Genomic DNA, 16543 nt, shown 5'->3' on the forward strand with positions numbered 1-16543 from the left:
GATCTGGCAGGGCCGAGGGTGGGAGCCAATGTCCGTGCCCTGGGGACTCCGCCGTCGCGGGGTGGGGTGGCTGGGGGACGAGCTCAGCCTTACCTGTCAGGGCGCTCACTTGGTGGTCAGCCTGGACGTATCCGCTGCGGCGTACCAAACCTTTCTGGATCCCCCTTCCCACGCCCCGCCTTGTGGGGCGGAGGGAGGGGGGTTGCTGGTGGGCGTGAGGCGCCCAGGACCGGCCGGACCTGTGAGACCCGGGGCCCCGGTTGCCTGGGGAGCCTGTCACTTCGAGAAGGCAGGCTAGGCTCTTCCGGGGCTGGGACAGCTGTGGGCGGTAGGATGCCATGGTACCAGCAAACTCATAAATACCGCCTCCTCACTGGTGGCCGGAGACGTGCGCGCGCGTGCGGGCAGCTGGCGCCCGAGGGTGAGCCGGGGACCGGGAGGGAGTCCCCTGCCCCATCTTCCAGCCTCCGGGCTGACGGTCCTGGGCTGGCTGGGCGCCTCCCCTCCCCCCGCAGGTCCTCTGGGAGCTGGAGAGCAAACTGGAGCCAGGGGGAAGGGCTGGGGAGAAGGGGAGTGGGTGTGCAGGTGCAGGGCTGGGGGTATGGGGGCCACCGAGGCAGGATGGGATGCCGATGGGGGGGGGGTGTAGAGGGGAAGGGGCCGCTCCAGGTAGGATGGAAATTCTGGGGGGACTTGGGGATGGAGTGGGGGATTGGGGTTACTCAGACCAAAATGGAAGGCTGGATGCTGAAATACAGAGTGATGAGCTCTGAGAGCAGGGAGCAATGCTAGGGGAGGAGGCCATAGGTCCAAGAAGCTGGGGTTGCTAAGAGCAGGATGGAATGCTGGCGATGGAGTTGCCAAGGACAGCTCTCTACATAGAGGCCCCACCCCACTCCCAAACCTTTTGCTGAGAGTGAGATGTGGGTTAGAGCCAGGGCTCTGGAACCAGGACCCCAGGGCTCCAGCCCCAGCCCCATCAGTCCTAGCTTTGCAGGGAATCACTGTGGCTCGTCGTCCTCATCAGTGATACGGTGGTCATGATCATATCAGCCACCACACGTAGGAATGTTGTGAGGCTCCCTTGAGTTAATCTATGCAAAGTGCTTAGCACACAGTGAGTCTCAGGACACTTGGTTCTGGATAGTGATCAGTATTTTTGTTTTCTCTCTAGCATCTGGATAACCATCCCCTTGAGGACCTCCCCGCCATCCTGCCCCCTCCTGGCCCTGACGTTGCCCAATCTCCCTCCACTCTCCATCTTCCCAGCCCCATTGTGCTGTTCTGGACCGCATCTGATCTACTGTGGACACCTCCCCTTCCCCATCTGCCCCACCGCCCCAACACTGTCCCCTTACCATGCACCCCCTTTGTCCCTGCTGGTCCTGCTGCTGTCTGCTCCTGGTTTTCTCCTTGGGAGTCCTGGGGACCCCAGTGGCTCCCAAGGCTGCCCCTGAGCAAGTCCACCTGTCCTACCCAGGTAAGTTTCTGGGACCACATTCTGGGCATCTCCCAGGGAGGCCCAGTGGGTTGGGGGCTCAGTATCCCATGCAGATTGCTGTGGAACCCTGGGGGGTGGCTTGCTCTTCCTGAACCTCAGTTATCTGGCTCTGTTAAATGGGGGTTCCAAGTAGTGGTGCACCTGGCTATGTGGGAAATGATTATGGTGTCCAGGCTGTAATAAGTGTTCTCCAAAGGGGACCGCTGTTGTCTTTGCTCATTGTCTCCCCACAAAGCTGCTTCCTGATTCTTGATCTAAGGGTGGTCATAGGCCTTGAACTCTGGACGCTTTGGACCCAAACTTCTTGGGTTTTAATCCCTGCTTTGCTACTTACTTGCTGTGTGACGGTGGGCAAGTGACTTAACCTCTCTGGTCTGAGCTTCCTCATCTGGACAATGGGAAAGTACTAGTGGGACCTCATAAAGGAGAGCTCTTACCTGTGAAGTGGCAAAATGGAGTATAGCCATGTTTTTTTTTGTCTCAGGGTCCCTTTTTGGTCTCAGTCCCTTTGCACAGCTAAAGATGATTGAGAACCTCAAGGAGCTTTAGTTTATGTGAGTTATATCCATAATATTTGCTATATTAGAGACTAAAATGGAGGCATTTAAACATGTTTAAGTCATTGAAAATGAGCAGTAACACATCCATTTTGTGTTAAGGTAAATGGCATTTTGCATGAAAAATAACTGTACTGTACAAAAGAAAAGAAACCTAATGAGAAGAGTAGCATTGGTTTACATCTTTTTAAGTCTCTTTAATGTCTGGCTTAATAGGAGGCAGCCAGATTCTCCCCACATCTGCTTCTGCTCCTTTCTGTTTCCATGTGTTGCTTTGTATGATATATATGAAGAAAATTTGGTCTCATCAGACTCCGGTTGAAACAGGGAGGAGGATTTTAAAGGGAGTTTCAAATAATTGTGCCCTATTCCTTTTTTTTTTTTAAATGACTGTGGCTTGATTTCATTTTTAAATTTTATTTATTTGACACAGAGAGAGAGATAACAAGTAGGCAGAGAGGTGGGCAGAGAGAGAGGAGGAAGCAGGTTCCCCGCTGAGCAGAAAGCCTGATGTTGGGCTTGATCCCAGGACCTGAGCTGAAGGCAGCGGTTTTAACCCACTGAACTACCCAGGTGCCCCCTATTCCTTTTTGATACTGGACTGAAACTCAAAACACAGCCCTGTCTTTCAAATAATTTTTGCTTTTTATTTTGAATTAACTTTCAATTTATGGAAGAGTTGCAAAGATAATGCAGAATTCCTATATCCCCGTCACCCAGCTTCCTCTAATGCCAATGTCTTATGTACCTGTTATCAAAGCTAAGAAATTAACATTGGCATCATAGCACTAACTGGACCAAGGACCTTGTTTGGGTTTCACCGATTTTTCCACTAATCCGATCCACGATCCCACATGGCATCCTGCTGCCGCCTCTAGTCTCCTAGTTGGGAGAGTTCTTTAGGCTTCCCTTGTTTTTTGATGTCCTTGACACTTGGAAGGAAGATCGTTTCTTACAGGTTAGTTGCAGTGCAGAATCGGAAACCAGGTGAATAAACTGGTTTTGGCATCCATTGGCCAAATGACCTTGGACAAAGGACTTTGCCTGGAGACTTCTGTAAAATGGAACAGCTTTGAAACCCATCTTGTGGGCACTGCTGGGAAAATCCAGTGGGATGACAGGAGTTTCTTGTTAGGTCTGCACAGCAACAATAGCAGATCTGGTCTAAGTGTGTCAGAGGGATAACTCACTTAGCCTCAGACTGGATATTAAGCTGGAGGTTCTACTGCTACTCCCATGTTACAGAAGAGTAAACTGAGGCTCATAGAGAAGGTCTGACCTCAGGTCACAAAGTCAGGAAGTCCGGCAGACTGGCTCAAAGAGCCCACAATACTTAACTTTAAAACTTGAACTTAGTACTAATTTTAGATTTAACAGAAAGTTTACAAAATATTACAGAGTTCCCACATTCCACTCACTCGGTTTCTCCTGCTGTTATGTTAGCATCTTACATAATTACAGTATGTTTATTATTTTAAAATTGTTTTAAATTTTATTTATTTGACAGAGACCACAAGTAGGCAGAGAGGCAGGCAGAGAGAGAGGAGGAAGTAGGCTCCCCGCTGAGCAGAAAGCCCGATGAGGGGCTCGATCTCAGGACCCTGAGATCATGAGCTGAGCCGAAGGCAGAGGCTTTAACCCACTGAGCCACCCAGTCACCCCCCCCCCAATTTTTTTTTTTTTAAGAGAGAGTGAGCACATGCGTGCAGGGGGAGGGGAGGGGCAGAGAGAGGGGGAGGGAGGGAATCTTAAGCAGACTCCATGCCCAGCTTGGAGCTGACTTGTGGCTCCATCTCATGACCCTGAGATCATGACCTGAGCTGAAATCAAGAGTTGGACACTTACCTGACTGAGCCACCCAGGTGCCCTAATATGTTTATTAAAACCAGGAAGTCGGGCACCTGGGTGGCTCAGTCAGTTAAGCGTCTCCTTTCAGCTCAGGTCTCCATCTCAGGGTCTTGGGGTGGGGAGCTCCATGTTGGGAATCCCTGCTCAGCAGGGAGCCTGCTTCTCCCTCTGTCGCTACCCCCAACTCGTGCTCTCTTGCACACCTGCTCTCTCACTCTCTCTCAAATAAATAAAAAATAAAATAAAATCTTAAGGGAAAAAAACCACAGGAAGTTAACATTGGTACAATAGTCTATTAACTAAACTACAGACCCTGTTGGAATGTCAGCAGTTTTCCCACTTGGTGCTGACATAGCTCATTGCTGTTACTGGTGATGTTGACCTTCATTGTGTGGTTACAGTGCCTGCTGGGTTTCTCCACCATAGGATTTTTCTTCTTCCCTTTGCGGTTAATAAATATCTTGGGAGAGATTCCTTGAGACTGTGCAAATTACATTTCGCTTGAGACTTCTGCCCCCTGATTTTAGCGTCCATCAGTCGATCTTGCCTGTGACAATTATTAGTGTGGTGTTTGCCTAATTGTGATATTGTGGCTTTCTAATTCTTTCTGTCTAATGGAAATTTTACTATAAGGAAAGCTGTCCCTTCCCTCCTCCATCCATCCATTCACTTATTAATTTCTATATTTCAATATTGACTTACAGATATTTATTTTGATTTCTTGGATTAAATGTCCAATATCATCATTATTTTTCTTGTGACTCGAATTGTCCCGGGTTTGGTCTTTTGGAATTCCTTTGGATGGACTTCTGTGTTCTTTTGACAAGCCCTCGTCGTTCCTTGAGCACTCCCCCACTTTCTGGCACCACATGTTATTCTGGGCTGATCTTGTCTATTTCCTGCCCAGTATTTGGAATCAACCCTTCTGCAAGGAGCCCTGGTTTCTTTCGCTGGAGAATGGGTATTTAGAAACAAGATCTGAGCGCTGGGTGTGTTCGTGGCTACTGGGGTATCACGGTTTCCAGGCCCTTACACAAATGTGTGTGTATGTGTCACATACACACACACAGATCTCGAGCTCCCCTATCTGTATGTATATAGCTCTTACCATGAGATCATACTGATACCTCTGATTCGAGTCCAACATCACGGGCTTATTTTAGCCTTCTTCTTTCCTTATTTGTAACTTCTTTCTCCAGCATTGAAAAACCTACCTCCCACTTCTACAGTATACTTAGGTATTTGTTTGATGCAAGTATAGGCATAAAGCAGTTTCACTCTCCATCTTCCCAGCCCCTTTGTGCTGTTCTGGACCACATCTGATCTACTGTGGGCCCCTCCCCTTTCCCATCTGCCCCCCCCCCCCCCCACACACACACACACTGTCCCCTTACCATGTGCCCCTTTGCCTATTTCCCTGTAAGAACACTTACTAGGTGACAACGTGTATGTGAAGTTTTTTTTCTCTGTAGTCTTTTTTTTTTAAGATTTTATTTACTTATCTGAGAGAGAGAGAGACAGAGATAGTGACAGAGATCATTAGCAGGAAGGAGAGGGAGAAGCAGGCTCCCCGTGGAGCAGGGAGCCTGACATGGGGCTTGATCCCAGGACCCCAAGATCATGACCCGAGCTGAAAGCAGGTGCTTAACCAACTGAGCCACCCAGGTGCCTCCTCTGTAGTCTTTTTAAGAGCATTTTTTTAATTACTGAAGTATAAGTTGACATCCAATGTTATGTAGGTTTCATAGCGACAGTGAGGGTAGTCCCCTTCGGTCACCATGCCACATTAGTACAATATACTTGACTATATTCCCTGTGCTTTTTTCATCTCCGTGGCTTATTTATATTTTATGACTGGAAGTTTGTAACTTTTTGCTATAGTCTTACAGCATCCAGTCAAGACCTACCCCATGGTGACCCACCTCGCCGCATGAGTGCTTATTTACTTTGTAAATATAGTTTCATCCATTGGTCAGTGTTTATACTCCATGCTGGCTTCTTCCCGCATTGTTATTGTAATTGTTAGTTTATTTGGGGTGTATGTGAAGGAAATATGGAACATGACTATAATTCTAAGAGTCAGAATTACACTAAAAAGTTAGTAGTTTTCCCTCCTGGTCTTTCCTGCTCTGTACCTGTCTCTCCTCTTCTACCTCATTACCATCAACCCCAGGTAAGTAACCCATGTCTTTCCTTTCTGCTGGATCCTTCCTGTATTTCTTCTGTACAGATGAGTATGTACCTCCGTCTATCCTCTTATGTAAAGAGTAGGTGACTCTCTTGTGTACCTTGCTTTGTTAATTTCACTGGCTCTCCTGGATGTCATTCCTAAAACTTGTCCTCCTTCTGTGGATAGCTCCCTTGTGCTCCACTGTCTGGCAGTTACATAGTCACTTCAGCCCCTCTCTTAGGGGTGGGCGTTTTGGTCATTTCCGATATGTTGTGATTACGAACAGGGCTGCAATGAAGAATCTGGAGCACATGCATTCTCCTGTTCCTGGGACAGGAGAGCATGCTCTTAACAGCAGCCTATAGACCATGTGGTGTGTTGAAAATCCTGATTTGGTGGCTGGCATTTACGAATTTTGAGTTAATCACTTCAAAGTTTCGATGTATTGGGGCCCCTGGCGGGCTCAGTCCGTTAAGCCTCTGGCTTCAGCTCAGGTCATGATCTCAGGGTCCTGGGATCCAGCACCACATTGTCTGCCTCTGCTCAGTGGGGAATCTGCTTGTCCCTCTCCCTTTGCCCTGCCCCCCATGCACAGAAATACACAAAAAATCTTTTTAAAAAAGTTTGGATTTATGTATCTATCTATCTTCCTGACATATAAAAATCACCATATAGAGACTTACTCTAGAAGTCTCTAAGACAGATTTAGGGAGACTGGGCCGGCTTCTGGCATGGAGACCAAGCTATGGCTGTCCCTTTAAAATAGGGCACATCTACAGTTCTCCTCACACTCCATCACTCTCATCGGCCTGACTCCTTCCAGCTGGACTTTGTCCCCGTTTATATGACCTAGCAGGCTTCTAGACATCCGAGTTTATAACCCCTCAATGATGTCATATATGCAAAACGTTTGGCACGAGGGCTGCACGCAGTAAATAATGATATTAAGATTAATGTCCATTCCCTCATGGAATCCTAACAGCATTGTCCTAAGTGCTTTGCTTGTGTTTAAGCCTCACAGAAACCCTTAGAGTAGAAACCATTATTATTCCACTTTACAGATAAGGAAACCGAGGCGCAGAGAGGTGAAGGGACGTGCCCAGGGAAGCACAGCTTGGGAATGGCAAGGCTGAGGTTTCACCTGGGGAGCTCCGGCACCCGAGTCCCTAACTACTAGTGTTCCCAGCTGTTGGCTCTCGCCCCTCGCTCTGTCCGCCCCTCCTCCCCTGCTCCAGCTCAGGCGTCGCTGCCTGCCTGCTCTGCCCTTCCTCCCCAGGTGAGCCGGGCGCCATGACGGTCACCTGGACCACATGGGTCCCCACCCCTTCCGAAGTGCAGTTCGGGCTGCAGCTTGCGGGGCCCCTGCCCCTCCGGGCCCAGGGCACCTTCAGCCCCTTTGTGGATGGGGGCGTTCTCCGGCGGAAACTCTACATACACCGGGTCACACTGCGGGGGCTGCTGCCGGGGGTCCAGTATGGTGAGAGGGGCCCCAGGTCCCAGTGCTGAGGGGGGAGCAGGAAGAGGGGTGGGGTGTGGACTAGAAGTTGCCACTGGCAGGGGGCTCAGGCGGGGCCGGTAATGCCTCTCTTACGAGACTCTGGCATGAGAACGGGAGGTGCTGGGGTCTGGGGCGGAGTGGACCAAAGGGCATGGGTCAGAATCCCACAGTCCCCACTTCTTTCCCCCACCCACTGAAGATGGGTTGGGGGAGCAGAGTGGAGGCAGCCGGGGGTGCTCCTAGCTGACTGTGACCTTCCCCTCTCCCTCAGTTTACCGCTGCGGCAGTTCTCAGGGCTGGAGCCGTAGGTTCCGCTTCCGGGCCCTGAAGAATGGTCCCCACTGGAGCCCCCGTCTGGCTGTGTTTGGGGACCTGGGAGCTGACAACCCGAAGGCCTTCCCGCGGCTGCGCAGGGACACCCAGAAGGGCATGTACGATGCTGTTCTGCATGTGGGTGAGGCATTGGCAAGGGCGCGCCTGGAGGCGTGGGGTGGGGCTTGGGAGGGAGGTGATCCAGGGGGTATCGAGGGCACTGGGCTGGGGTTAGCGTGGTTCTCAAGGGACAGGTGATGAGACACTGGCCCCGGAGAGGGTGTCTTGTGTTAACCAGTCTGCCCAGGTTGAAATCCCAGCTCCAACAGAGAGCCGTGTGCCTTGTTGGTTTTGTCCTCTGCGTTACTACAGTGAGGGCTAAGGGTGGTCCCGAATTCATGGGACTGTCATGATGACTATGTAAGTGACCTTGCTTGGCATGCTGTAAGTGCTATGTGTTCCCTGTCATTATCATTGCTGCTGTGGCTTCAGGGGACAGGGACATGGATGGGAGACAGAGATTGGGGCTAATATGGTTGGCAACTGCACTCTCTGGAACCAGACTCCCAGGGCCTGATTCCTGGATCTTTACTAACCAGCCCCATGACCTTGCATGAGCACATAACCCCTCTGGGCCTCAGTTTCCCCATCTGAAGTGGGGTAATAATGACATCCACCTCAGAGGATATTTGGAAAATTCAGGTGATCAAGTATGTAAAGCATTTGGAACCGTGTCTGTTACAAAACCAGTACCAGGTCATGTCAGTGTAAAGGCTTTTGTCCTGGGAGGGGACAAGAAGGCGAGCAGAGATGGTGGCCTGTGTGATCAGAGCATGGGAGACCAGTGTGATCTCTGCAGGCAGGGGGGGGGGGCAGGGGGGGTGGCGCTCAGGAGCTATTCAGGAAATAGCTCCAAGTGCACAGGCAGGTGGTATGAGGTAAGGATCAGAGAACCGAGATGGCTCGGGGTCAGGGGCTGCAGCCATTGGGTCTCTCGGTTCTGGCAAGAGGACAGCAGGGTCTGGGTCCTTACTCTCCCCTCCCCCCAACCCCCGGCTCCCCAGGAGACTTCGCCTACAACATGGATCAGGACAATGCTCGTGTCGGGGACAAGTTCATGCGGCTCATCGAGCCTGTGGCTGCCAGCCTGCCCTACATGACGTGCCCTGGGAATCACGAGGAACGCTAGTGAGGGCCCAGGGCTTCAGGGCGGGTGTGGGCCTGACCGGTGCAAACAGACGTGTCCTTCTAAGTGTCTCACCTTAGTCCCTCAACCTACAGCAGTGCATGAGCAGTAGTGAGAGGAGAGGAGACAGAGGCTGGACTGGGAGCCAGACCCGGCCTGGCAGTGGGGTAGTGGGGGCAGCGGGCCGAGGAACCCAGACCCTCTTCTCCCCACCCTTTCACTTCCTTTTATCCAGCAACTTCTCTAACTACAAGGCCCGCTTCAGCATGCCAGGGAACAATGAAGGCCTGTGGTACAGGTAACTTGGGAGATCCTGGGGACTGGAGGATGGATGTAAGATGCTAAGGAGACTCCCACCTCTGACCCATGCCCTTTGACCTCTTCAGCTGGGACCTGGGCCCTGCACACATCATCTCCTTCTCCACTGAGGTGTACTTCTTCCTCAATTATGGCCGCCACCTGGTAGAGAGACAGTTCCACTGGCTGGAGAATGACCTCCAGGTAACACAGGTGGTTACCCCTGCCCGGCCTCCCCTCCCCTCCCCTCCCCTACCCCGCCCCTCACCCTCATCCCACCCCTCACCCTCTCTCTAGAAAGCCAATAAGAACCGGGCAGCCCGGCCGTGGATCATTACCATGGGCCACCGGCCCATGTACTGTTCCAATGCCGATTTGGATGACTGTACGTGGCATGAAAGCAAGGTGAGGACCCCTCCCTGGGGTGGGATGCCAGGAGCCAGGCGGGGGGGGTGCCCAGCCTGAGTCCCCCATTCCCCTCCCCAGGTTCGCAAAGGCCTCCGTGGCAAGTTCTATGGGTTGGAGGATCTTTTCTACAAATACGGTGAGTGACCTGGGGACCCCCACCCCCCCAATCTCCCTAGGATCAGGCAGCTTGACCCCAACGTTCTCTGTTTCAGGGGTTGACCTGCAGCTGTGGGCTCACGAGCACTCCTATGAACGCCTGTGGCCCATTTACAACTACCAGGTAAGGCTCAGGGAGGGCCGGTGTCGGTGTCGGTGGACCCCAGGACACCCAGGGCTTGGCCTGGTGTGACAGGCCTCTCTCCTTTGTTCCCATTTCCAGGTATTTAATGGCAGCCGAGAGATGCCTTACACCAACCCTCGAGGCCCCGTCCACATTATCACGGGATCTGCTGTGAGCATCACAGGGGGAGGGTGGCTTGGCTTCTTGCCTCTTGATTTTTTCTGCCTCTTGTACTGGCCAGGTGTTTATACAGCTGCTGTCCCCACCTCTCCCCCACTCCCTGAGAGCTTAGGTAGCCCTTGTCACAGGTCCATTGTACGGATGTGGAAACAGAGGCTTGGGCAGTCAAATCTCATCCAGTCCCAGGCTCAACAAGTGGCAGAGGTTAGGAGCGGGGCTTGCCCGGGTTTATCGGATGGATCCAAAGACAGAGGGCTTCTTATTATCATCACTGCCACTGAACTCCAGACTCCGTTCACTTTCCACCAAATTTCTCCCTGATAACCGCTTTCTGTTCCAAGTTCCCACATTCAAGTTAGTTACAGTGTCTCTTGAGTCTTTGCTTGTCTTTCATCCTGCACATTTTGCAAAACTCCTGGCCAGCAGTTTTGCAGCAGGCCCCCCCGTCTGGGTTTATGTGTCGTTTGGCTGAGATCGCATTTTGGGCAAGGCGATCTTAGAAGTGATGTTGTGTTCTCCGCGGTGCATGGGACCCGGGGCTCCTGCTGTCTGTGTGTCTCTGAATCACCTGGTTAAGGAGGTTCCTCCACTGTAAAGTTATTATATCTCCCTTTCTAATTAATAAGTATCTTCAGGGAGATACTTTCCGGCCATGCAAATCTCCTGTCTCTCCTCCAACTTTCACCCACTGATTTTCAAATCCCCTGTGGGTCCTGCTGGCAACAGTTATTACTGTGATGTTCTAGTGGGAAGTTTCTGTTTCCCTCATTCCTCCAGGATTGATTAATTAGAGTCCTCTCATGAGGAAGAGTCCTCCCTTCCATCCCATTTATGTAGTTCGTTACTGATTTATACCAGTGTGGACTCACGGGTAATTATTGTATCCTGTGGGCGATAATCCAATATGATTGTGATTTATGCTACTGATCACCTTGCTCTGGGTTGGGCCACTGGGAACTCTTCAGATCTGAGTGCCCCTGTCATTTTGTGAGCTCTTTCTTATTTTTTGGCCCTATTGGGTACTGCAAAGATTCTTGCGTTTTCCTGCCCTTTCCCTCTCTGCCTTGGAATCACTCACTTCTGCAAGGAGAGGGGGCTTATTTTTTAAGCTGGTTCTTAGGAATTAGAAAGATTGAAGTAAGAACCACTTGTGATAAAAATTCACACAGTGCATAGGATGCGTGGGTGGCTTTAGCTAAAGTCATGATCCTGGGGTCCTGGGATGGAGTCCCCACTTCAGGCTCCCTGCTGAGCCTACTTCTCCCTCTCCTTCTGTGATCCATCTCTCTCTCAAATAATAAAATCTTTAAAAATATTTTAAAAATATTCAGACCACTGGGGCACCTAGGTGGCTCAGTGGGTTAAAGCCTCTGCCTTTGGCTCAGGTCATGATCCCGGGGTCCTGGGATTGAGCCCCGCATCGGGCGCTCTGCTCAGCAGGGAGCCTGCTTCCATCTCTCTCTCTCTGCCTGTCTCTCTGCCTCCTTGTGATCTCCACCTGTCAAATAAATAAATAAATAAATAAATAATCTTTTAAAAAAAAATCACACCGTGCAGAGGGCAAGAGGTAAACACCAAAGGCATAGGCTTAGGGACGCCTGGGTGGCTCAGTTGGTTAAGCGGCTGACTTCAGCTCAGGTCATGATCCCGACATCCTGGGATCGAGTCCCATGTTGGGCTCCTTGCTCAGCAAGGAGCCTGTTTCTCCCTCTGCCTCTGCCTGCCATTCTGTCTCCTGTGCTCACTCTCTCTCTCTGACAAATAAATAAAATCTGAAAAAAAAAAAAACAAAGACAGAGGCTTAACCCACTGAGCCACCCAGGCGACCCTGCTTTGTTTGTTTTGAGAATGAGAGAGTGCACATGTGCAAGCAGGTGTGTGTGTGAGCAGGGAGGGGAGGGGCAGTGGAGAGAGAATCCCAAGCAGGCCCCATGCCCAGGGAGGAGCCCAACACAGGGCTCTGTCCCACGACCCTGAGATCATGACCCGAGACGAAATCAGGAGTCTGACACTCAGTCAACTGAGTCACCCAGGCACCCTAACCACATCTCTTTTAATCTCTATTTTATCTTATTATTTTATTTGTCTGTGGCTATTATTATATTAATATTTTATAATATTTTTGTATCATATATAATGAATGATGATGAATATAGTATTCCTCCTGGAGAGATCATGTGGTACTATGCCACATGATAGTGGTTAGTCCTCCGACTTGCACGGTGAGTTTGGCCATCTACTGATAAGCCTTGCTTTCATTCATGATTACAATGATGGCAGCAAAATGGTGATTTTTTTTTCAAGGTCCCACGTGCTCTCTGCTCATGCCAGCTGGCATGGCTTCTGCAAGGTTGAGCACTCGCTCTCCCCCAGGGGCTGGTGACTTAAAAAGCCTTCTTGGAGGGTCTACCATGCCAACAGTGCCGAGACCCGTGACTTCTATCTATTCTTCGAATTGCATTTTCCCTTTTATTGTACATCTCGCCCCCCTTTCTGTGACACCCTGCTTTGTGACAGTCACTCCATGACATTTTTTTTTAAAGATTTTATTTATTTATTTGACAGATAGAGATCACAAGTAGGCAGAGAGGCAGGCAGAGAGAGGAGGAAGCAGGCTCCCTGCTGAGCAGAGAGCCCGATGCGGGGCTCGATCCCAGGACACCGAGATCATGACCTGAGCCGAAGGCAGCGGCTTAACCACTGAGCCACCCAGGCGCCCCACTCCATGACATTTTTAACTGACCCCCACGATGGGCCTTTGGGTGCCATCCAGCCTAGGGCTCTTACAGAAAATGCCGCACTGGGCAGTCTCTCACAGCCAAGCCCTTTTCTAGAAGTCTTAGCGAGGTCAAGGCTTAACAGACTTTGTCTTCCTCGGGGACATCAGGGTCCTGGCCTGGGAGGTTGTTTCTGCTGCTCTCGGATTCTCCACCCACCCCAGCCCTGGGTCTAAAGGGTTCTGTCTGGCAGGGCTGTGAGGAACGACTGACCCCCTTCTCCCTCTTCCCTCGGCCCTGGAGCGCCGTGCGTGTGAAGGAATATGGGTACACACGGCTACACATCCTCAACGGGACCCACCTCCACATCCAGCAAGTGTCGGACGACCAGGTCAGTGAGTGGTGTGCCCAGTCGCCTGCCTGAGTAACCGGGCCCAGTGGATTCTGGAGCCAATCGGTTAAAAGAATGGATTCCAGAGCTGGGAATCCTGGGTTCAAATCCTGCCTCGGCTCCTTACCAGCTGGCTGACCTCCAGCAATTTACTTCACCTGTCCGAGCCACAGCTTTCCTGTCTGTTAAAGGGGATGATAATAGTTGATTGACCTGTTATACATAAAGTGCTGAGAACAGTTTCCAAAGCATGCTAAATTCCATAGGTACTTATCAACCTGAAGCAGAGGCGGAAAATAGGTGGTAGGAGCAGGTGGAGGGAAACCAGTATGATTTGTGGCTGGTAGAAGTGGCCCAAGGCTAGAAGGACCCAAATAATCACGATTCAGGTTTATTTTTGCCATTATAATTGTGTTATATTTTTTAAAGACTTATTTATGTATTTAAGAGGGGTGGGAGAAGGGCAGAGAGAGAGAGAGCCTCAAACAGGCTCTACACTGAGCACAGACCCTGATGTGGGGCTTGATCTCATGACCCTGAGGCTACCACCTGAGCTGAAATGTAGAATCGAACACTTAACCAAATGCACCACCTAGATGTCCCTGCCTTCGTCATTTTAAAAGAATAATAGTTGTGATTTCTTGATCACCTGTTGTATATCAGATGCTGGGCTAGCCTCTTTACATCTAGTAGCATTTTAATCACCACAGCCATCCCATGGGATGGTTTTTCTTTCCATTGTACAGATGAGAGCACGAAGCCTCAGAGAGGGGAAGTAATTTTCCAAGAGTCACACAGCTGGAGGGTGGCAGAGCTGGGATCTGACCGCAAAGACCATGTTCTTTTTATTACAAATAACTCATTTACTGAGCAGGGAATCGCTTCTTGGCCTTTTGGCTAAGATCAAGTGTACTGAGCTGGGCACGCACCAGAGGCAGGCTTTAAAGTTGTGTATTTATTGCATTCAGTTCTCCCCTGTGTAAAGAATACGGAAGTGAGGCTCAGAGTTGGGAACACTCTTAAGGCCACGTAGAGAGCTGCTGTACTGGGCTGTCAGTGATGTTTGTCTGACTCCAGGGCCTGTGCTCATAATAACAGCCTAAACCTTACATAGTCCTTGCCATGTTCTGGGATCCCTTTTTAAAAAGCCCTCTATAAGGGTGCCTGGGTGGCTCAGTGTGTTAAAGCCTCTGCCTTCAGCTCAGGTCATGATCCCAGGGTCTCTGCTCGGCAGGGAGCCTGCTAACCCCTCCCCACCGCCCTCTTCCTGCCTCTCTGCCTACTTGTGATCTGTCTGTCAAATAAATAAACTCTTTAAAAAAAATAAAAAGCCCTCTACAGGGCACCTGGATGGCTCAGCTGGTTAAGCGACTGCCTTCAGCTCAGGTCATGATCCTGAAGTCCCGGCATGGAGTCCCACATCGGGCTCCCCACTTGGCAGGGAGTCTCCTCCTCTCTCTGACCCTCCCTCTTCTCATGCTCTCTCTCTCTCTCTTTCTCATTCTCTCTTCAAATAAATAAATAAAATCTTTAAAAAAAGTTTAAAAAAAAAAAACCTTCTACAAATAATCTCATTGAATCCCCACAACATCTATGGTGTAGGTAATATTCCTAGCATCGCCACTTTTCAGATGAGGAAAACCGAGGCTCAGAGAGGTCTAGCATTTTGCCCCAGGTCACACAGCCCATTAAAAATTCAGGTCCGTAGCCCTGGAGTCAGGACTTGCAGCTCTCATTAGTTCCTTTGTTTTTGTCCCTTGCAGGATGGGAAGATTGTGGATGATGTCTGGGTCGTGAGACCGCTAGTTGGCCGGATGATGTACCTCTAGGCACAGAGGCGGCTCTCATCAGGAACCCTGGGCCTTGCTGCCTTGGCTAGTGTGACCAGACACTGCCCAGGCCCAGGTGAAGAGTTGGGGCAGGCCTTGACTCCCAGCCGTTCTGAGGCCCCATGTGGGGTGCATGCAGCCCCATGGCAACTGGAGCAGCTCTCCCCTCCTGGAGAGGTGGGGGTACCACCAGCCGTGATGGGCAGGTCAGCGCCCAGGCACAGAGCAAAGCAGGGCAGGTGTGGGGCTGCTCAGCCCTGCTCCCCTGCATAGCACTGACAGGGCGGGGTGCCTACGGGGCCCCAGGAATAAAGAGACTTACAGCTGTGGCTCCGTGGACTGTGCACTTTTGCCGGGGATGCCCCCTGGGCCGTCTCCCCGCCCCTCCCCTCCCACCCCACCCCCCACCCCCTCGCATGGGGGGGGGGCCATGGGCACCCCTAAGTCAGCAGGGTTGATACGGCTGGCTGGCTGTCATGACACCACTCTCCAGCAGGTGGTGTCAGTGACTTTCTCCTCCTAGGCTGACCCTCAAGGCTCCCACTGCCCAAGGCACCCTAAACCAGTGTTGCCTTGTGCCTCAGTTTCCCAGCACTGAGAAGTGTTAACACTCCCGCCTCCAAGCTGGGGGTTCTGACAAGCCTTAGGATCTCACAGACCTGCTGTTCTCCTCCCCTTTCCCTTCCTTTTCTCCTCCCTGTCTCTATCCCCTTCCTTTTTGTGTATTCACCCATTATTTCTTGGGCATCTCCCATGTGCCAGGCCCTGGTCTCAGTCCTGGGAGACAGCTGTGAGCAAGCCAGAGATCTCTGCCTTCACAGAGCTGATACTCTAACCAGGGGGTCAGACAGCAAACACAATAAATGAGAAAAGTGTAAAGCAGGGTAAAAATTGGGAAGCACGGGCGCCTGGGTGGCTCAGTGGGTTAAGCCGCTGCCTTCGGCTCGGGTCATGATATCAGGGTCCTGGGATCGAGTCCCGCTTTGAGCTCTCTGCTCAGCAGGGAGTCTGCTTCCTCCTCTCTCTCTCTCTGTCTGCCTCTCTGCCTACTTGTGATCTCTCTCTGTCAAATAAATAAATAAAATCTTAAAAAAAAAAAAATTGGGAAGCACTCTGAAAAAGCAGGGAAGGGGCCTGAGAGGGGAGAGTGGCAGTTTTTACAGGGATAATCAGGGAGACCTCACGCAGAGGGTGAGCATTTGATCTGAAGAGGTCTGAGGGAGAAGCCACAGGCAGAGTGCTCCAGGTAGAGGAACAACGAGTACAAAGGCCCTGAGGCAGATACACACTGGCCCTGCCAGGGTATCAGTGTGGTGGCCCACGCATCCTAGACAGAGTGAGTAGGGGAAGACAGAGACAGGGAGCTGAT

General features: G+C 51.1%; 1 protein-coding gene across 1 annotated transcript; it reads left to right on the forward strand.

Annotated features, from left to right (window-relative positions):
- Positions 1 to 299: 299 nt before the first annotated feature.
- ACP7 (acid phosphatase 7, tartrate resistant (putative)) lies at positions 300 to 15503 on the forward strand. Its single transcript, XM_004776196.3, has 13 exons — positions 300 to 421; positions 1175 to 1480; positions 7353 to 7553; positions 7846 to 8028; positions 8951 to 9074; positions 9308 to 9370; positions 9459 to 9573; positions 9667 to 9774; positions 9856 to 9913; positions 9990 to 10057; positions 10157 to 10228; positions 13208 to 13345; positions 15109 to 15503. The coding sequence occupies exons 2-13, from the start codon at positions 1360 to 1362 to the stop codon at positions 15172 to 15174; spliced, it is 1317 nt and encodes a 438-aa protein (XP_004776253.1). The 5' UTR covers positions 300 to 421; positions 1175 to 1359; the 3' UTR covers positions 15175 to 15503.
- The last annotated feature ends 1040 nt before the right edge of the window (positions 15504 to 16543 follow it).

The sequence above is a fragment of the Mustela putorius genome, unplaced genomic scaffold, assembly GCF_011764305.1.
Source record: "Mustela putorius furo isolate JIRA1106 unplaced genomic scaffold, ASM1176430v1.1 tig00000196_pilon_pilon_pilon, whole genome shotgun sequence".
Lineage (NCBI taxonomy): Eukaryota > Metazoa > Chordata > Mammalia > Carnivora > Mustelidae > Mustela > Mustela putorius.